The following is a 22,434-nucleotide window of genomic DNA, read 5'->3' as shown; positions in this document are numbered from 1 at the left end:
TGTGTAGACAGCTAAGCTTGTTCTTGCACACACCGCCACATATTTCATTAGATAGCAATATGTGTAGTCCAGGACTAGTTGTAGTAGTTTAGATTGTAGATAGGCTACAGCAGATCGCAATTTTAGCCAACTTCCTGACTTGTTGAGAAGCATTCATAGTTCTAGCATATATTTTATATTTGTAGTTATCATAAAACATCCTGCTGTAATAGTTTATTGGGAAGAAATAATACAGGTTGTATAAGTAATACACCCTTGTAGAATTCTCAGCACATTGTGAAGAAATAACTTAATCTTTTAAAAGATCATCCTGCCTGTTTAAAGACAGTGTGAATTAATTTCTGGTTTTCTTATATACCATTTACAGGACTATCCAAGAACATTAATCTCTGCCTGTTTACAAACAGGTCACAGCTTGAAAAAGCTCTGAATGTCAGTATTGTTTGCCTCCCAGAATATTTTTCTGAGAAGTTCTTTTATGCTTTGATTCAAAGTTATACTCTTATCATCACAGATTTATAGTAAGTATAGTTTAGGACTTCACTGACTTTAACATAGTGTTCAAAGTCAGTAAAACTCTTCCTTAGGTTGCTGCAGTTGTAAGACAAACAACTGCATAAAATAAATGCTTGGTTTTCCTATTTTAATTGCTGCTTATCTGAATTTCTGGGTTTAATAACTGATGTACTCTAAGAATAACATAAAATATTGATAGTGATGGTTTGGGTTTTTTTACAATCTCTGTAAGACTTATTTATGGATGTAAAAGTTAAGGGGTTGTTTTTCGTAGTGTCTTAGGTAGGGAAAAGAGCAACGTAAGTGAGGCAGGATCACAGTTTGTTTCATGTTCTTAAATGAGAAAAATGGAAAGTTGTACATGGTATAATAAACAGAATAATAATAAATATTGAATAATAATAAAGAGGATTATTATTGAATAATGATAAAGTGATGCAAAGACAATCACTCACAACCTAGCACAGACTGATGCCCAGTCTGTCTCCAGTGGCCACTTTGAAAAACAATCTTTGTTTTCTCCCGCCCTCCACGCCTCCAGTCCCCTTCTTCTTCTACCACCACTTTTTCTTGCTGAGCATAATGTTACAGGTATGGAATATGCCTTTGGCCACTTGGGGTCATTTGGCTTAGCTGTGTTACCTCTCAACTTCATGGCCATCCCTACTCTACTTATTGGGGGCAGATAGGGGGGGAAAAATTAGGTAGGCTTGACACTGTGGAAGTGCAGTTCAGCAATAGCCAAAGCATTGGTGTGTTAAGAGCATTGTTTTAGCCAAAACTCCACAATATCATACCAGCTGCTATGAGGAAAGAAAACCTCCATCCCAGTCAGTCCCAGTACCTGAACTTGACATTTACTGATTTTAAGTACTTGGCATAGTTCTTTCAAGTCTATTTTTGCACTTGAATAAAATCAAATCACACCAAAAGGATAAACTGAGTATCAGTTGCCTGGAAAGCCTAGACTTTATAGAGTTTTATTTGTGAAATAAGCAGGAGATCTTCCTCTGATTAATCTTTTTGATATTAACAATTTTTTAATCAAGTTGTCTTAGTTCTGAAAACTGTTGTCCTTTTCTCTGTAACAGCATAGTTCTAACTCAATGAAACAAGGAACTCTTCTTATTCCAACCCCTGTTTAAACTTGATGGGGAGTTATTGATGAAAAAAACATACTGGCAAGTAATTCTTTGAATGGGGTGATCTTCATTAAGCAGGTCTGGCTGTGTTCTTTATTTTACTATTCAGCCTTATTTCGTGTCAGTCATTACAGACTTCAGGAAATTATTGTCCTGTAAGATTATTGCATTTATGAAGCAATTGAGGTTACAGTCACCCTATTCCAGTTTTATAACACCCTTTTGTGACTTAGGGTCCAGAATGTAGTGTCTGTCTCTTGTGTTGAATCATGTAATTTTACTGAAGCTAGAATGCTTTCTGTCTGTGCAGAGTCTGTCTGCATTCAACCTGCTAAATTCAATCTGCTAAAAGGATTTCTCACTGCTGAAGGACTAAGAATGAGTACTTAGAAATGTCACTCAGAAAAGTGAAAACCCTTATGGATACAGTAGGTCTATCTTTACTTTGTTTCTGGACTCTGACAGTTTAATCTTGCTACACAAATTAACTTCCCAATGCTGAAAATAAACAGAAAAGATGATAAGTATCAAAAAAGTAGGTAACAAATTGATTTTTTTGCTGTAGGTCTCTGTCAGTAACATAAGAACAGTACCACTATATAAAGTTAACTGAAAGCATTTGAAAATTAATTAATAGTTGTGAAGAACTGTATACTTCAGTAATAAACACTTGTGAGAACAGAAATCAAGAAGGAAAACTGATAATACTGTCTTCAAAACGGAGTTTTAACACAGTACAATAAACGAGGAGCAAAGAGAATAATGAGGTGAAAGCATAATAGTGAGTAGCTGGTGATTGAGGTTAGTGCCAACCTTGTGTGGAATTAGCTGAGACTCAGGAGTGTAAATATCATATATAAATATAGAATTTTATCCTAAACCTACTTGAAAGACAGAGCAGATGGAATTTTCCTAGGCAACTTTAATTTCAGCATTTCTAGTTTTCTGAAAGTTTGACTTGACATTTTTGTATACTTCGTGGTTTTTTCACTTCCTCCTTTTCTCTCCTTCTGTATTTTTATTGTGAATATATTTTGTGTGTATTGGTTACAAACATTCCACAGAAGCAGATAAAACAAAATATTGAATTTGCCCTTTCAGTCAGAAAACATGTTTACATCCAAATCAATAAATCAGTACCTAATTCTTGTTGAGTATTTATTCTTTGCCAAAAACTACAGCATGGTTGTATTTTCTCAGGCTATCCTTTCTTACTAAAATTTTATATTCTATTACTATAGGATTGATCAAATTGAGAATTAATTTTTGTTAATGCAGACTGCACATTCCATAGCAAACTCTAATTTCTTTATCTTATTTCCTTTTCAAAAACAGGCATCACTGTTTCATATTGCACTTTTTGTTAGAAAGCCTACAAATACCTGAAGTTTTCTATGTGAAAATACTTGTATAAACAATACTTGATTTAAGATAAATACTTTAACATATATCATCACTTTTTTAAGAAGCATTATTTGACAATTCAGCTATAGCAGTCAAGGACTGTTACCCAGCTGTTTACCCAGTAGGCAGAGGTTACTTGCTTCACAGCTCAGCCAGCAGAGCAGAAGTGCAAGCTCTCATTGTTCCAGTACACTAAAGTCAACAATGGCTTTGAAATATGTAATTAGCAATTAGATTAAATTTTCTTATTTTGCACTTAAATGGATCAACTTGAATTCCACTGGCTGCACAGTGAAGAATTATTTTTCTGTCAGGAATATAGTAACAAGATTCTTAGAAGAAAACATCTTGAATTTCTATTGCTGTGCAAAATAATTTTGTCTCCTGAGTATCGAGCGTGTTTCATTGTTTTTTTTTCCTGTAAGAATACAGCTGAAGCCTTATTATGCCACTTTTGTGTGCTTATATTTTATTGAACATTGTATTATGTGGTTTGTTTTATCCAGACTTTTAAAATGGTGTCTTTCCTTTTTCTATTCTGATAAATAAACACAATCAAAAATAGCATTTTTGAAGTTGTTTGCCAGCAACATGCCCCTAGTAGTGACAAGCAACAACTAAAAACCATTTTCTTTATTCCTACATGATATTTTCCTTTGTATTTTAATTACTGGGAAAAGAAAAAACAGTGGATTCAAGATATAACAATTAATAAATTGCTTTACCAAATGTTACATATACAGTGAGAAAGTTAACTAGTTTTTACTGAACAATTGTAAAATTCAGGATCTAGTTTTACCTCTACACAGGGAATAGTGATGATCTACACTTGTACCCTGGCATTAGGTGCAGCCAAGAAATAGCCTGTGCAGGTCACCATCAGGTTGCACTGTTAAATACCTCAGTCCTAGGTGAAGCTCTGGCTATAAAGTTCCCATCTACCTCCTGCCCAAGATTATGAGGAGAGCTGGGGATGACACTCATTATTTTTAGGGGTTAAGCCAACTACTGTCTTCTTTTTAGCTTGTTCTGGATAAGGTTATTTCCTGAAGTGAATATATATATATATTATTGATTGTAGGATGGAATGGGAAATTTGAGAGTCACTAAAAAAGGAATACGACTTGAAGGAATATCTGAATTTCTACTTCCACTATATGTGAAAGAAATCCATTCCCGAAAGGTAGGTGTTTTTCATCTTTATTTCTTAATTTGCAGGTAATATAAATTGATCTCCTCATTCTCAAACTACAAAGTTTAGTTCTTACACCTCCTAGATTAGCAATCAGCAGAAATTTGCTTTGAGAATACCTTAACAATGAAAGCTTCCTTCATGTCACAAATTATTTTTTTTCTGAAACCTTTCTTGGCTCTTAAAAGAAATGTTTTATCCTAAAGAAAGGAGATTCAAAGCATGTATATTTTATACTTCAAATGACCTCAGCACTGGGAATGGAGCATTTGACTCTAATTTGATGTGAAGTCCAGAAAACAAGAGTGGTGATAAGTGCAAAATACAGTGAAATAAGGAATGCTCTTGTTCTTTCTGTCATTAGCTATAATGATTTCCTTTTCTTTTTCATTCTTTTTTTAATTTTAATTTTTGTTTGGGTTTGTTTTGCTCGTTAGGTAGAGGAAATCCTGCTATACTCTGTCTCCAGGATTTAATTTTTCAAAGCAAAACCTTTCTAATGTTATTTAAATGTAATTATCATATGCCATCAGGTTATTACAGAGGAAAAAAGAAAAACAAGAAATTTTGTACTAAGGAATTCAGTGTAGTTCATTTTAACCCTTTCATTTTGATTCAATTATGCTGTTTATATTAACATTGTCAATGAATTAAAAAAAAATTGAAATACTAGAAAAATCTTCTTTTTACCATGCAAGTGATTACCTATGATCAGAATAGAATGTTACATTGGTTTTCAGTCAATCATCTGCAAAGAATTTTAATCTGCGTACTGCAACAGTTGATAGGAATCACAACTGTGTTGACCCTAAATGCCTTTGTGGAAAATTTTGTCTGTTGAAATCTGTCTTCTATGTACATAAGAAAAGTCTTGAGTACATTCATAAATGAGATCATGACAGTTTTCCCATTTCTCTTAATTAGTTCACTCTTGTGTTAATAAATCCTTGAGGCAGTCTCTTCATCCTCTTTTTCTGTAAAGCTAAGATCTTTCAATGTTTAATAAAGTAGCAGTATTGTCCGAGGTAATGAAAACTTTTATAATATTTAAGTAACCTTGGAGGGAGCATACTTTTCCTTCAAGGCTGCAGAACATTAGTCATGATGTGTGTATTTTTCCTGTTTCTTTTTTGTGAGTGGACAGTGTCTATTATTGCTCCGTGTCCTGTTACTGTTCGTGAAAGTTATGATTCAGAATATTTTCTTGCCCAGTGCTTCATATTGTAGAACACTGGTTCTATTAAAGTGAAGATAGAAACTTTTGTTTCAAGTGATAATAATGAGACGAGTAGGGTCCTAATTTCATTTAGCTGCTAACAAATCTCAGAAAAAAAATGCACACAGATGCATTTTATACATATTTAGTGTATAATTATTGCAAAAAGAAAAGGATGCAAAATCTACCAGATGCCTAACATAAGGTCCCACTAGTCCTGTGAGGCTCATGAAAACCTGACACTTGCCAGTAAGTATTCTCAAGCCAGCAGAAAATAGAGTTGATCATTAACTGGTCAAAATAATTCAAGTAAAATATTTTTGGTGTTCCAGTTCTACTTACACATACTAACTTCAAGACACTTGTCACCTAGATAAAAAAGTGGTATTTACACAGGCTTTATTCTCATCTTGCAGTACCTGTGAACTAGGTTCACTTTCCAGTCTTTTGCCAACTTGCTCAGTATTGTTGTGCTAAAGTTCAGTAACTTCTGTATGCAAATGTGGATGCCACAAGGGAATGATGAAAGAAACCTCTGGAGCTGTATTCAGCTTAGCAGTAGGGTTTTGTAATGTCTCTGCAGGATATTTCTACAGCTGTATGGCATCTGCATGTGACATTAGCTGTTTTGGCACTTACAAAAGTGACCACAGTGCTGTTGAAATCTAAAAGTAAGCTAGGTTTTCTGAGTTCTCATCACAGTCAGTAGACACCTAGTCAATACTGACAGCAGATTCTGATCAGCTGTCCTTCCTGCTCACCAGCTACTAGTGTTTACTTTAGGTAACACAGATGGGAATGCTTTTTGTCTGCCTTTTCCATGGAAGTAATAATGACTTAATTTTGATGTATATTGGAGTTAAAATATTCAGTGAAAACAACTCATTGCTTATTTTCTAAAAGGAGAGCTAGCTCTTCAAGCCATTTTACTCATTCCCCTATAAAAGAACACATCCATTATAGTGACATTTTTTGATTAACTCTTGGGATGACTTTAACATATTCAGTAGTAGCTTTGCAGGAGAGGTATATTTCCTCTGCACTGGGGAACATGGTTTGTGGAATGGCCTCTGAGGGACTTCCATGGAGGGCTCTCAGCTGAGGAGGTCAGGCCTTCCCTGTTCTCCCATTGCAGCACATGGCAGAGTGAGGTGGGAAGGCCAGTGCTAGTAGCAGTGAGGTACAGCAGGGGGTGTGGTGTGCTGTGACTAAGAGGCATGACTGAAATTCTTGCATGTTTGCTGGTGCTATCTTTTAGTAAGCTGGATCTGAAGGTGATAAAAAGTATTAACTGAGAGGGCAGCATTCACCTCTAATTCTGACAGTGAATTATTGCTGACAAGAGTGCCCAGCAGTCTGTTCAGTAGGTAGGCTGAGCTGAGCTCTCTGCTGCTACAATTTAAGTGTGAGACTAGCTAGATTTGCTAGTGTAAAGCTCACATATGCTTACTGATGACCACTTGCCTGCCGCATACCTGGATGCCCAAATAAAATCTTTTATGCAGTGTTAAATGCAGACCTTAAACTGTCTTTACCAGGAGAATGGTATTGTACTTTGTATATAGATTGAAATACTGCCTTTTATCTTGTGACTGCTTCATTGAAACCCTGAATATTCAAAATAAATGCTAAAATACTTAGATTTAAGTCAGTTGGAAAACAAATGTATGTGAATTGTTAAAACTTGGGATATTTTCTTCTGATAGCATGAAATTTTCCTTCCAAAAGTAGTAGTGAAATTCCAGGTCTTGACTAAAATGAATATTCCCTTTTCTGTAGAAGTTGTGTAAATGAGAAGGCTACTCAGAGTGTGCTGTTTCCCTAGCCCTGCTCCTCTTACATTGCCCTTTTTATCCTATCCAGTTAGTGGTGTCCACAGTACTACAGGTTCCTACCCCAGTTCTATGTTTATGCAGGGAAGAAACTTCTGCATTTTCATCAAATGGCTTCACTGCATGCCAGAAATTAAAATGATGCATCAGAACCTGAGCAGATAAGGGCTCATTTGATCCTGAATTGACATCTTTATATTCTCCAAACCAGGGCATGTGTACTCTATGAAAGGAATTTTACAGAGAATTACATTTTGACTGTGAATGGCCTAGCTGTATACTTTTGATCAAATTGCTAGCCTGAAACCATTAAGTTTCATCCAGACCTTGTTATAGTTCCCATGTTTATATCATTTGCATTGATATAATGCAAACTTCATTCTTTATAGTGTACCATTAATGGGGTGTATGAAATCAAATAACACATAATGCAACATCCTCAATTATTTCATTATTTCAGTTCTTCTGAATTAAATTTTTTTATTATGCTACTGCATACATACTACTGCACTTTTGAATGGAAACAATCAAGGTACAGTCTTATTAGCTTGTCATATAACAATAAAAGGAGTTTGTGGTGTTTTCTTGAGAATGGGTTTATTAATCTTTTCATTTGCACATACAGTTCTTGAGGGCTGAAGAAAATACAGTTTTCTCTTTGTTAAATTCTTTCTATTACAAAAAAAGAAGTAATCCATTGTCCCTTAAAGTAGAGGGGAATTCCGTTGGGGTTTTTTTTTCACAGTTAATAAGGTTTAAAATGTATTCTCTTAAATTAGCATGTGTTTTCCAGAGATATCCTTAGAGAACACAGAATTTAATAATTGAGTTAAAAGTCTTTGGGAAAATGTCAAAAAAAAAAAGAAAGAGTGAATATATGTGATTTTCTAACTGAACATGGGAAACTCTGAAAACTCTCTGTATAGCTTGTCCATATAAATTATAATAATTTAAATATAAATTATAATAATTTATATTTAGTTTAAATATAAATTATTTAGTTAATTTATATTTAGTTAAAATATAAATTATAATAATTTCTATATAAATTAAGAAATTGTAGGTGGAATTCAAAGCAGGACTTCTTTCACATATTTTTTCCTCCAGATTTTTACTTGAGAGACTGAATATCCTTGTAAGCATTTAGAGAGCTTTATTTTACATTGGTTTATTTCCAAACCTGGATCAATCTTGACATAAGCAAATCTACAATATATTTCTTTCATCACTGTTTCTCTGAGTGTATATAATCATCGAAACAAATTAACCTTTGCTAATTTCAGCTAGATGATTGCATATATACTAAGGTTTATGTTTGGGCCTCAGGTGCCTTTGCAAGAACCTCAAATTCTTTTCCTGAGACAATGTCTTTGTTGAGCTTCTGTCTCTGATCAAGTTATAAAGATGCAGCATAGGAGATCACATGAAAAACCTTTATGAATTTGAGGAAGAACATATACTCTTCTTGTGCATTGAGACAGTCTTCTTTTTTTTTTGCAAGACCATAAATCAGATGCTCCTTGCCTTTACTAACCCCATGCTCATTTTGTCCCAATTGCCTTCTTTTCATGTCTACATTATGATTTTCAGGGCCTCTCCCACATAATCTTACAAGGAACTGATCTGAGACTGACTGGGCTGTAGATTCCAAAGTCTTCCCTCCTTCCAAGATGCTCATTCTCTCTTAGAAGGGCCTGCCGGGATGGGGGTTTTGTTGATTTTGGGGTTGGGTAGGAGGAGCATATTCCCCCACATTCCACTCAGACATGTTCTCCCAAAATTTCAAGGCCAGATTTGTTATATCTACTCTCTTTTCTGCTCTATGAGGTACCCCATAGCCATTCAGTCAAACTAGTTCAAGAATCTGCCAAGTTCTACCACTACTGAAGTGTATAGGTATCAGAGAAACTCCATTTAGGAGATGTCATTGCACACTTTTTTGTCAAAAAAATCACAAAGGTACCTAAAGAATCTGCCACTGTTATTACACAGGAGGAAATGCAATACTTGTTTCTGTAGCTGCATGTCACAATCCACTCAGATAAAACTTGAAATGTTTCCCAGTTCATTTTTATGATACCTTCTCTTCAAGCCTTGCCCTTTGGGATCACTCACCTGTCACTAAGGGTAAAGTCACTATTATGGCATTGTCCTGGTTTCGAGAACTAGGACAGTCATAAAGGACTCCTTAAGTCATTTTGGCTCTCAACACAATGTCATTCCAATAGTGTCACTTTTATTGGTATGAACAAGATATAAGGTTTTCTTAATCACAAGCTTTGCCAAAGGACAAGTCACTTCTATATTTGTTGGTGGTCTCTGGAGGGACTACCACTCTGAAATTGAGTTGGCTTTGCTCCCTCTTTGCTGACAGCTGATAGAAACTTCCACAATTCATGATTTTGTCCTTGATTTGCTATACTTCAGTGGAATCTGTCTGGGGATCATCCAGTTGAACAACTTTGAGTGTCGCTTTTTCATGTCATCCTCTACTCTTATTATTGGTATGACTTGTTGCTCAGTCAAGGAGGATCTCAGCTTTTTACACTGAAAAATCTGAGTTAATATCACCCAAGCCTTTTTCTTTGGTTGCTTATTGTTCATGAATAAAGTCACGAGAGGCCTGTATTCACCCAATTTTATACAAGCCTGAGGAACTGAATTTGTTTGGGAGCACTCCTTCAGATGCATGTGGGAAAGTTATTGAAGTTGTAACTGTTTTTCTGGGGGTTGGTTGTCGTTGTTTTTGGCATCAATTGCATTTCCAGTTTTCCAAGTACTTCCTTCATGTAACACATCTGTGTCCTCCTGGGGAAAATTTCAGTGAAACCATGTGACGTCTCAGTTTGATGTTCATAATGTCTTGTATCTGATTCTTATGTAAAGTATATTTAGATTGATGTTTTAACTGCGTGGGCATCTTAGGCTGAGGAATGACCTTTTCTTTCCCGAACAACTTTGAAATAATTTAGTTGCAGTTTACACAAGCTAAGCAATTACAGAAATTCTGTATGTTTAAAAAAAAAGTTATTAATATTTCCATAGAAAGTCTGATCCAACACAATAAAGTAAAAGCAAATGACTTGTAAGTGACTTGAGAAGGGGAATAATCTCTGTCTGACTTTCTCTCTTTGTGTATGAATTTGCTTCTGTTTCTTCTTGGAGAATATTTATCCTTTCCATGCTATTTTGTAACCTTAAGGAACACCTTAGTTTTTGTTCCTCTGTATAAACCTTAGGACTATGGATGCACAGGTAATACTAAGAGGCAAAAATGGGAGTCATTGTGACAGAAAAATATCTGTAAAAGCCATTAAGCACAAACAAAATACATTAACATAATTTTATCTCCCCAAAATGCTGATAGTTTTTTAGCCCTGACTTGAAGGCTGCTGAGATAATTTTAAATGCATTTCTTACAAGTTTGGCAGTGCAATATCCTCGCTCTTAGCCCTTTGGTAGGGAAAAGACATATTTTCACAAAAACCATTTTAAACCATGTGTCTTAAGTCAGAAGGAGATACTTCATATCCAAAGATTCAGTGTATTAAAAGATAAGAATATTCATGTAATATAATTATAAGTCTAATGATGTTGGAAGTTGCCAGAATGGATTTCTGAAGGGGAAATCAGGCCTGCCCAAGACGACTGTCTTCTACAACAAAGTATCATGCTTGGTGGATGAGGACAACTAATATTTTTAATCTTGTCTTTAGTCTCCCGTCACATATTGATTGATGATGTACAGTACAAAAGAGTGAAAACTGGCCTGAAAACTGGTTAAACTGCTGGGTTTCAAGAGTTGTGAGCAGTGGAGGCCAGTGTCTCCTGGTGTAGTCATGGGATCAGTACTGAGGACAGTGTTGTTTAATTTCTTCATCAATGACCTGGACAATTGCAGTGCATTCTCAGCAAGATTACATATGAGACATAATTAGGAGAAGGAATGTACTAACAAATAATTTTTAGAAGCAAAAGAGAACAAGAAAAATAATGAAAGCGTTGCAGTTCTAACTGTTCGAAAGTTTATTATTCCCAACTCATTAGTAATAACATTCTTTTTTCTTTTCCTGTTTCATATCATGTGAATCTCAAAAGTATTGAGGGTAACTATCAATCACAACTTCAAAGATAGCCCTTTGAAAATGAATATAAGAAAGATTCTCAAGGTATTTATTCTGAAACAGAAGTTGATGTCCTAAAGTTTGAATGTGTAAATTCCAGAAATGCAAGTTAGCTTACAAAATTAATTTTGCCCATTATACATATAAAAATTATTTTTTATATTTAAATAAAACAGAATTATTACAATCTTCTTTTACTTAGTCAGTTTTGCTTTCAGAATACTTTGTCTTGATGTTTCTCACTTTAAAAATATTTGTAATGAAATTATATAAAGTAGTCAAGTCATTCATAATCTACAAAAATAAATATCAATAAAATTCCCAGAATTCCCCAAACCTAAAGACTTCTTGTTACAGATCAGAGTTGTGAAGTTCTTAACCAATTTTTGTTTTGATGACATCTGTGACAAAGTTATAGAAGCTTACTCCCAGAGTTTCTTGAGACAGTTTGGAAAAAATTATTCTTCTACCTATTTATGTAATTTGTCAGACCTGTATTGTGTTAGAACAAGGGTTGATGGGTGGAGGGGTTTTTTTTCCTATTAGTATTCTCAATATTTCTCTACTCTCTCAGGAAGAATAAAAGTCCTGAGCAAGGAAAGAAAATTGCCTTCTAACCATTAATAAATACTCTACATTTTTGGACACTGCACACAATATTGTGTCCAACATCCTAATAGAGAAAATTAATGAATATTTCAAAGTTTACAAGGAAAAAAAAAAGAACGAATCTCATCTCAACTATCTGGAGTGAAATTCATAGGATAAGTTATAGCATAATCATTATGACAGTGTCTTATTAGGACACCATTGCTCTCTTAAAGGGAAAAATTGCTTATTCCTTCACAGCTTCTGATAGCCACTACAAGCAAATATAATGATTTCATTTAAAATACTGTCCCTCTCCCATTTGAAATGAGTATTGTATTTTCTTGGTTTCAGAAAGAACTAATTTGAATTTTACTGCTTCATAATAAGCAACATTTTTTGTATGAAGACATATACATGACCTGCTTGGTCAGTCTCAAGAGCTGGAGTGTTTTATTCCAGATAGCAAGCATGCTTTTTGATTTTGTACTTTACAGCATTTGTTGTCATAAGAAATACATCATGCTATAACCTCTAGTTTCAGAAACAACTTGTCTCCAGCAATGAAATTTTCTTCTTTGAAAATGCCTTTACAGAGCAATTTTTGGGGTTTTTTACCATCCCTGAAGGAGTTTCCTGTCCATCTGGTTCCATCTCTTTTATATAGTTCTAAAATCCCTCCCTCAGTGACTAAAACTTCATGGGTTTTTGTACTGTCAGATCAATTTTTCAGGAAATCTGCTGAACTTCCATCAATTTTAGGAAGCAATATGGCCACAGCATTACCTGTAATGGGGAAGCATCAAGCTAAAATAAGGTAGAGAAGGTAAAGAGATGCAAGAAAAGTACTAAAAGCATTTTAATGAAATAGTGCAAATTACTAAAACATTTTGGAATAAAAAGTATCCTTTTTCTCTTTCCCTTTTTAGGCAGTGCAAGAAATACATCAGTTATACTTTTTTTGCTTATAGGTCTTCAATACATGGTTAATTCAATTCATCTTTAAAAATAGACAGGTAGAACAGTCATTCTCCTTTTTAGATGCAAAATTAGTACCACATTTCATCATTTTACGGATTATATTCTTGAATCTTTGCTAACAGGTTTACTCCAAAGTAGCTGGCAATTTGTTATTTGAGGAAATGAAATGGAAGCATTGATTATACCACAACAAGGACTGTGTTTTGACGCTGGCCTCCATCCAAGAGTGATAAGTAACGCTAACGTTAATTGAAAGCCTTGTTGGCTTGAAGAACATCCTCAGGAAATAACTGCACAAAGCCAAACAATTTCTATTCTTTCTATTACCAAGTGTATGATGAGTGACTTCATTTAATCTGAAGCTATTATGATATGTTTAAATTTCAAATTAAAAAAATTACTTCTCATCTTTAACAAGTTATATGACGTTAATTTTTAAAACTCAGTTTTGATTAGACTCTACTAATTCACTAAAATGTGATTTTTTTTTTTAAAGTCTTAGAATTAAATTTCAAGAAAATTTTTTGAGGTAGTAACTAAGCGTGTAGGTTTTCAAAGCTAAATCTCCAAACTATATGAAGACTTCACATTAGAGAAGGAAAGCCTTAAAACAGAAAACTAGTGCATTGTTGTGTGGTGTATTATTTGTGTCTCATAAACAAAAAGTGAGGGAAAGATTTTTTTTCTTGTTAGAAATTCAACGGGAAGTAAACACTAGCAAAAACTTCAAACTACATGTAGTGAAATCCATGGGTGAGATTAGGACAAAGAAAACTCACAAGTAGAAATCTTAAAATGGAAGAAGCTGAACAAGTTAGCATCCTGTACTGGAATTGGTAATTATGGGTTCAGCATTATGATTGTACAATAACAGCTGGGGATTTACAGTAAAGTTGGCTCTTGAGCTTCAGCCAGAGGCTCATTTGTATCTTGCTGAATTTAAATCAGTTGTTCTGCAAAGGAAGTAACTATAGTTCACAAAGTTTGTTAATTTACAGTGGCAATCTGTCATACATAATTCTACAACAGCTACTACAGTACATACTCTTACTGAACTCTTTGCAAGTGTAAGTGGTAATTGCAGTAGTTGGCTGAAGGCTTACACTGAATTGTCTTTTGGCCTGAAGTTGAAATTATTTTTAAAAATAGAAAGTTATACATAATTCTGATTAGTAAAAGTGAAACTGCAATTGATACTAAACTTGGCACTCCAGTTATGATTTGCATGAAGGCAGTTACAATCATTTTTAATAAAAAGGAATATTGATGTTTACAGCAAAAATATAGAATGGCTAGAATTTCTTTTCTTCGCTTGCTAGATCAGTATATAAACTACAAGGTTTGGACAAAGTTTACTTTTGCCTCTGAGCTTCTCCATTGGCATCCACCAGCTTAGAATCTTCCTATAAATCTCCAGTGTCTCTTTCTGGGTATAGTACAAAATCCCAGAAGGAAAGTGTTCCACACTTGTGTTGTTGTTTTGATAAAGTACAGGCATTTTGGAATGTCAATTAACTCTCCTGACAAGCTGAGCCAAAACGCTGCCACAGAAAATGCAGATAGTAGATTGGCTTTTTGCAGCAGAAACTACTTTACATTCCACAAGCAACAAACTAGTTTTAAAAATATTGTAGTAAAAATATTATTATGACTATTTAGATCAGAGATACTACTGAATGTTCTTTTAAGATGCAAATATTGCTTCTCTTATAAAATATTCTCTACTAGGAGGCAGTTGTTTTTTGAAACAGTGTGGATCATATTGAACAGTACACAAATTCTGGAGTAGCTTCATTGGTTATTCAGCATGAATAAGAACAATAAAATTTTGTTATTCTGAAAGTGAGGAGAATTATACATTGGCATAATAATTGGTGGGACTCATAATGCTCAGATAAGGTGTTGGGATTACTTGAAGCAGCCAATGCAAGAATAGTGTCTCTTTACCATTTATAAGTGGTGGTGATTGAATACTTGGGAAAATACAGTCAAGTTTATGGAAAAGACAGGTATACTTTGGCAAGGGAAGGGAATAATCCTTATACTTAGCTGTGGCTCTTACTGTTCCTTTAGGTTAGGACATAGAGGGTAATGGTTTTAAACAGAAAGAGTGTAGATTTAGATCATATATTAGAAAGAAATTCTTTACTGTGAGGGTGGTAAGGCACCGGAACAGGTTGCCCAAAGAAGCTGTGGATGCCCCAGCCCTGGAAGTGTTCAGGGCTAGGTCGGATGGGGCTTTGAGCAACCTGGTCTAGTGGAAGGTGCTCCTGCCCATGGGAGTTGGAAACCAGATGATCTTTAACGTCCCTTCTGACATAAACCATTTGATGATTCTTTGATTTTTGTTTCCTCAATTTTTTTGTCCTATTAGGTGAAAAACAATATCTTGAGATGTTTCTAAAGTTGTCACACACAAACCACAGAAATTATTAGCTGAAATATTGTCAGTAGTGTTTGCAAGAAGTCAAGCTTATATTCTCCTGACTGAAGACCGCATTTTTTCTTAACTCCATATTTTGCTCTTTGCATTTTTAAATCATTTATCAATTTCTCTTTGGAATCAGAAGAGCATTAAAAACACTGTTTTTAACTAAAAATAGAATTGGTGTTAGGATTTGTGTATTTATGGCTATTCTGTACCTTTCTAAGGTTTGCAGGTATTTATTGTTCCGAAATCTGTGGATTTCAGCAATTAGAGGTAATTGCCAATCAAAATATTGGAAGAAGCATCTGATGAGCATGACACAAATGCTTTATATGTGATTCCAGCAGTATAAATCAGTATTTATGAGGCATTCTACTAAGAAATCTGTTGCATGTGTGTATTTTTGTAAGAGTGACAGGCATAAATCTGATTTTGACCTTAAGTTCAACATTCAGAAGATGGAGTCTATGTACACCCATATTATTTAGTCTCTCCACCCAGTGCCCAGTCCAGGAACATGTATTTCACACATGTTCCTGAATTTTAGTGCAATGAGAAACAGGTGGGTACCAATTACCCCTTTATACCCCAGGTATCTCAGTTTCTACATAGGAACCACCTAAGCACACACAGACTACAGATACCTGGTGTGCACGACAGTTAAGCTGAGATTACAAGGTGTGCTGCATAATTGAAAAGGAGTCACAGATGCAACCAGCATAATATAACCTTCCTGCTTAATTCCCTTCCCTTGAATAAACCAAGTTCAGGCTTGGAGCAGAAGCAAGTAAAGTAAATAAACATAATTTAAACCTTAACTGTGGATACTAGAATCGAACACATGCCTCAGCTTTAGGCTGAAATGACCCCGCTGCCCAGGCAAAAGAATCCAAAGGCCTTCAGTTCTCCTAACACAGTAATGAAGTCTTTTATGAGGTACATAGAGACACTTTCTTCACAACATCTAGGTTTTCTATGCGAGTTTCAGTGTGAATTGAGGAAACACATTTAATCGCATGTTTGGGTCAAATTCCACTTCATGTACAAAATTTTGTTGTTGAATCACTTATCCCTTAAAACAAATTACTGCTAGATCAAAGAATTAAAAATATTAAGCCTAGGAGTGTTTCCTTTAATTGTAGAAAAGCCCATAGGCATTTTTATTATTATTTTGATGTTCTGCACATTTTTGATTTTGATAGTTTTTGAATAGTAATTTAATAATAATTTTAAAATTTAAACAAGCCCAACATTTTAATTACTCATTTGGGTTTTTTTTAATAGATCAGTTTAACATTTATTCTTGAAGACAAATTGCAGGTGAAGGACTTACTTTCCAATTGCTGGGAATAAGTCCCTCAGAATTTCATCTTGTAGTCCTTTTCAAATGAGATTCTCACTCTTTAAAACAAAATCTCCTCTGATCCATATCATAATATTTAGCATTTCAGTTTTCATCAAAAGACCACTTCTGTAATGCCTGTCCTAATCCTCTCCAAATACTGTTCTTTGATATGTGTTGTGGCTTGGTCTTGCAGCATGCAAACTGGATTTCTTTCTGCAAAGCTAAGATGGAATATGCAGAAGTATAACTTCCAAAAGCACAAATAGTATCAACACTATTTCCTAATGCTATGTCCTCAACACTTCAAGTTTCATTGTAAAAGTCTGTTGTAATTGGATCACACTGCTGTAGGTATAAACAATTTCTCACTTCTGCTAATCAAGTTATTCACTTTCTTTTGCTTCCCTTCCTTAAAATGAAGCCAAGGGCCCTGCTCTTTTGTCAGCCTGCCTGGGGGTTTAGACAGAAGGCTTAATTAATGTCTTCAGCTGTGATCTGGAAAATGCACTCTCTCACAGACAATTTGGATAGATCCCTATGATTCAAATAAAGTAAAACTGAGAAACCTCTAAAGGCTGAAAGTTCCAAGTCAGAAATGTAACTGAGAAATCATTATCCTGAGAATGAACAAAACTCCTTTTTTGTTGTTTTCATCAGAAGTTCATTAGTTTCTTAAATATCTTAATTATATTAGACCTTGAATATCTAGTCTTCTTGCTTGTGATCCTACTATGCTTTCCTGTACAAATAAGAAACTATTTAAACTAAATTTTACTGGGAAGGGAATCTTTATAGAATTAGAATCCACATTTCTCTGTACATATGCATATGGTTTTTCAGAAATTTTACAAGTACCTATGCAGTTCATTGTTGGGGAAGATGAAACAGGAAAGCCTTATAAATATGATTGCCTGACAAAAGATTTTGGGAATATGAAAACTATAAGCGACATCGAAATGAAGGCCACCTTTGAGATACCAAGTCTTAGTTACTGAACAACTGGAAAACAATGGTATGGCCGACTGAAGGTAATCCCCTCCTGGTTGAACAATACCCTCTGCTTGTAAGCAGGTCCAACGGTCAGAGCAGACCCTACTAGCTCAGCAGAAGGGGTCCAAAGAGTAGTTTTTAGGAGTTAAGATGTAACACTCTATGGTAATATAACAATTCTTATAGGCTGTATGTAAATGCTATAGGATTTGTATCTTGTATTAGATTAGTTAGTGGAAATTAGAATATTCAGTACAGAAGATGATTTATTGTATTGTAACGAGGACTTCTGCACCACTCTACTTACTCTCTTACCCGCTTACTCTCTTACTTACCTCCTCTCCACTCTACTTACTCCACTCTTACCTACTTGCTCTTACTTTTACTCTCTTGCTCTCTTGGGCCTGCTCCGAGCTGTGGCTGGCAGCTCTAAGCAGTGCCCCTGTACCCACGCCCGTTGCAATAAACCGCATGTTCCAAGATCTGACTTCAGAGATCTCTCGTCTCCGTCAGTCCCGACCGTCCGACCCACCCAAGCTCCTACAGTTCATCTTTTCCTTGCTAAAAGATTTTATCTTTTTTTTTTTTTTTAATTTTTTTTATTCAGTCATTTTTGAATCTTCAAGTATCTAGTGTATGTTTAGGAAATGTGTTTAAAATTTTATTTTACAAATCACTGTAATGTCTTAGGATCACAGTGTCTTGAGAATTTGCTATATGTGCCTACTTACATGTTTATTAGGCTCTACCTTTATTCAGTCTTCTTTCTGTGTCTTGGAGTAATCTTTGGTGATTAAATGTTTTACTTCTTTTCTTATTTTTTACAAAAATATATGCTATTCTAAACTGGTTGTGATATTATTGTCAAAATAGTTAATGGAAATGTGTTATTAAAAAACCAAATCATTATTGTAGAAAGATGGAAAACGGAACAACTATCTGCTTCACTTTTTATATGTTTTGGTTTTCCACTTCTTTAACAAAAGAATGAAGGGTAAATTTGGTAAGACTTTAACAGTAAATAAATTAACCTTTTTTAGACTGAGATAAGCCTTTAAAGATAAAAGATATCTACAAAGAATGTCTTGCCCTCCAGTACCTTCATGTTTCATATTGCTTTTGAGACCAGAAGGAACTATTTCTAGGCAATACATGAATGCTTAGAATTTAGTTTTATTACCTTTATGCAATTTGTGTTTTGTATGATGATGGAGTACAACGGTTAGGAGAAGCAGAGCTTGACCAGTATTTATTTCTATAGGTTCATAGCTCTCTCCAGAATTTCAGACAAGATGGTCTCTGCACCTCAATTTCTTGTCTGCAAAACAGGGCTAACAGCACATCCCTATCTCACAGAAGGTCATCAGCTACATACTTAAATGATTGTGTGTGCTGTTAGATGACGTAAGCAAATAAGAACATCAGTCAATGAAGGTATTAATAAAAAGCACAGAAGTATTCTAATTTGCATGGAGTATTCTATGTGAATCATACTGAGATCACCAATTAATATTCAGTGCCCTCTGTTATTATTACAAATATTATTTTGTTTCCTCTCTTGAAGATTGGGCTTGTAGGCATCATTCTAAGCTCATCCTTCTCTTATAATTTATTTCCTTTGTGTTTTGAGATGGATGAGCTATAAATTGCTCATGAGATGTAATGGGTTTTCTAATTAGAACCTGTGAAGAGTGGAGCCTGGCATTATTTTATTGCTTTACTAAACAGTTTTACTAATGAGGCTACTAATACAATGTCGCCATTAAAAGATGAAACTCATAATGATATTTCTCCTGATTGGGAAAGAAGAATAAGCAGTTTTATTGTGAATTGTTTCTAGCAAATATCTTCATCCTTTGAGATGTTTTGGAGGCAGGATCACCAACACTAGAAATATGAAGGCAAGCAGTAGCTCTGTCAAAGTAAGATGGAAAACTAGGAAAGATTTAATTAATCCTTCTTTTCTCAAGCAATTCCTTCCAAAATAGTACAAGTAAGCTCTGACTCTCAGCAAATGTATTTATAGCATCATAATATCATATTTCTTACAAAAATGCATTAGGAATACAGCATCACATCCTATAACACTTTCACAGGGCTTGTTTTTTCTCCTTTGAAAAGTGAATAAAGTTTGATCATAAAGACAGTATGCAAAGTGTACCATGTTCTGAGGAACTGAAGGTGTCACTGACTTTCTGGAGCCAGGCACCCTACGACTTGCCTACCTCTATGAAATATTTGGTTTGGTTTTGGTTTGTTTTTTTCTCCATGAGAATAAATCATTATCCTCTGCAAGAATTAATCTAAATATTTTTGATTCTCTTGTGCGTATGTGTGAAAAAGTGGGAGAATGTGATCCTCACCACAGGCATAGAGTTGTACAAGATTAATATTCAAGACTCTGATCTTGGTCAAGGTGACTTAAGAGAACTGTGGTCTCCAAGGTGACGGGGTTTTTTTTTCCTGGTTTTGATTTGAAAAAAAAAACTCCCACTTCAAAAAGTTATCTTGTTTTATGTAACATTCATAACTAGTTTGATTCCAGGCACCTCTTGAATTTCCAGAGTAAGTGGGGAAGTACTACTTGATTCTCATGCTTTTAAAGCATAGCAAGAAATGAAAATAACTTTCCCAACCAGTTTGGATGGCTAAGAAATAGTGATTACAGAGTGTTAGAACTTTAACTGGCTTGCCTCACAGTGGATGAATTATGCCAGGTTCAGGAAAAACTTCTGTACAGTGGAAAAGACTTTGAGTTTTATTTTGCCTTTTGTAATTGTGGAAGTTGACTAATATTGCTTTCTGATGTAGTTTCAAGTCTTGGTTTGAAAGGTAAAGAAGTGTGTTAAATGACCCTTTGCCTCTCATCCTTTAGAGGAGTGTAGAATGGAGAATGGACCACCACCATTAGAATTTTTTTAAGTGCTGGAAAATTTTCATGTTTTTTGAAAATGATCCAATTTTTAGTGCAGGTTTGCATATTGCTCCTTAACCAGAAGAAAAGGTAGGGTCTGAGAAATTTTCTCTTCCCATTATTCTTCTCAGCAAAAAGCATAATTTATTGGTATGCAGATCAGTGTGACTGAAGTAACAGCTGCATCATTTCCATCAGATACGATGTTGGACACAAAATTTCCAATATCATTTGTATTTTGAAATGTGAAGACTCATTCCTGACAGAAGTGTAAGTCTGATTCCTCAGAGTGTGTGCAGTGTAATTGAAATGAAATTATCAATCTAAATTTATTATAGGTTTGTGAGTTACCCTTATGGTACAGATTAGGAAGTTAAGTGGTTACTTCATAGAAAAAAATCACAGATTTTCCATAAGGGTTAATATGATAAGTTGAGATATTTAATTATGATATAAGTGTGTTGTTTTTTTCATGAAAAAATAATTGTCTGTGCCTTGTGTCTCATCTCTTTCAACAGCCACAGTACTGAGTTTCTCGTAATTCAGGTATCTCTCAGCCCAATTGTCCTCTTGTGTAAATTATATCTTTTCAGAAGCTCCTGTCTTTGCAGTCTTACAGGAATTCTAGTGATTGTTCGTGTCTCCCTTACCTACCCCATTAGGACACACTGAAAAGGCAATTAAAAGAAAAGGAAATCATATGCCAACCTTGAGATATTAGTTTTATACCAGCTGAGAGCCATTAATTGAATTGAAATAGCCCAGCAAATGGACCTAATTTGAATAACAATGACTTAGAAAATGTGTACCAAGGCTGAGGTGTTACTGTCAGTGGGGCAGAGAAGTGCATTGAAAATCTTGTCAAATAAAAACTTGCTTTCTTTTTATTTGACTAAAATAACTAATCATGCTTTTATTAAAATCTCTGGAAGCTTGATTTGACTTGAACAAAATCAGGATTCAGTTTAAATATATAAAGTGAAAATATTTCAGTGTTTTTCAGTCTCAATACAGATCCTGACATATATAAATACTATCATTTTAAGACTTCTTAGAAGTACATTTATTGCTAATGTTTCATTTTGCTAGCAAGATCAGCTGAATTTTCTAACTTGTAAGAACTTGCAGAAGTTAACTGTGACTATATTTGCATGCCCAAGTAGAAAGGAATTAAAAAATATTATTTCCAGTTTATCTTCAAAGTATTTGATTTTTATTCAGTCATATCTGTTTTGCAGTTTACAATGAAAAATAGAAAAATCTTGAAAAAAAACCAAACCAAAAACCAAACTGCCTTGTATTCAAGAGGCATTTGTGATGGTTTTATGGTTGGTTATAGGGCTGTATTTTTTTTTGGAAGTAGTGGTATACAGCTAAAGAATTCTTTTTTTCATGTTTGCTGACTCATTTCTCATGGATTTTAGAATAAGGAAACCTCTGTGGAAGATAAAAGAAATAATGGATAAGACTCAGATTTTGGCCAAAATACAAATGGTATTAACAACTAAAATTTTAACGTAACTCCATAATAGATCAAGATTGTTTCTTAATATCATTTTGTAAATAAAAATTAATAGTTTTCTGTAAATGTAAGACTAGGTTAAATTATTTTTTAAATTTATTAGTTTTAATTTAAATAAATTATTTTTAAAAAACCTTTTTCAGACTTAAAATATTAGAGAGAAGATGCCCCAAAAAATGGCATGTCCTTGAGCACAACAATTACCATTCTAGTTTATCATAGTAACTGATTTGCTGTTCT

General features: G+C 34.4%; 1 protein-coding gene across 3 annotated transcripts in view; it reads left to right on the top strand.

Moving 5' to 3' along the window:
• The window catches only part of SGCZ (sarcoglycan zeta), a 420,887-nt gene that overhangs the window by 292,006 nt on the left and 106,447 nt on the right, over positions 1-22,434 (top strand). For all 3 annotated transcript variants that reach the window (XR_004240334.1, XM_032109901.1, XM_032109902.1), the window contains exon 3: positions 4,144-4,245. Coding sequence is in view for 2 of the 3 variants with exons in the window: in XM_032109901.1 (XP_031965792.1) it covers positions 4,144-4,245 (102 nt within the window). In the remaining variant the exon portion in view is untranslated. The remainder of the gene's footprint in view (positions 1-4,143; positions 4,246-22,434) is intronic.

Source organism: Corvus moneduloides, chromosome 5, assembly GCF_009650955.1.
Source record: "Corvus moneduloides isolate bCorMon1 chromosome 5, bCorMon1.pri, whole genome shotgun sequence".
Lineage (NCBI taxonomy): Eukaryota > Metazoa > Chordata > Aves > Passeriformes > Corvidae > Corvus > Corvus moneduloides.
Note: the sequence above shows the minus strand (reverse complement) of the source record. Positions and strands in the feature narration are given on the sequence as shown.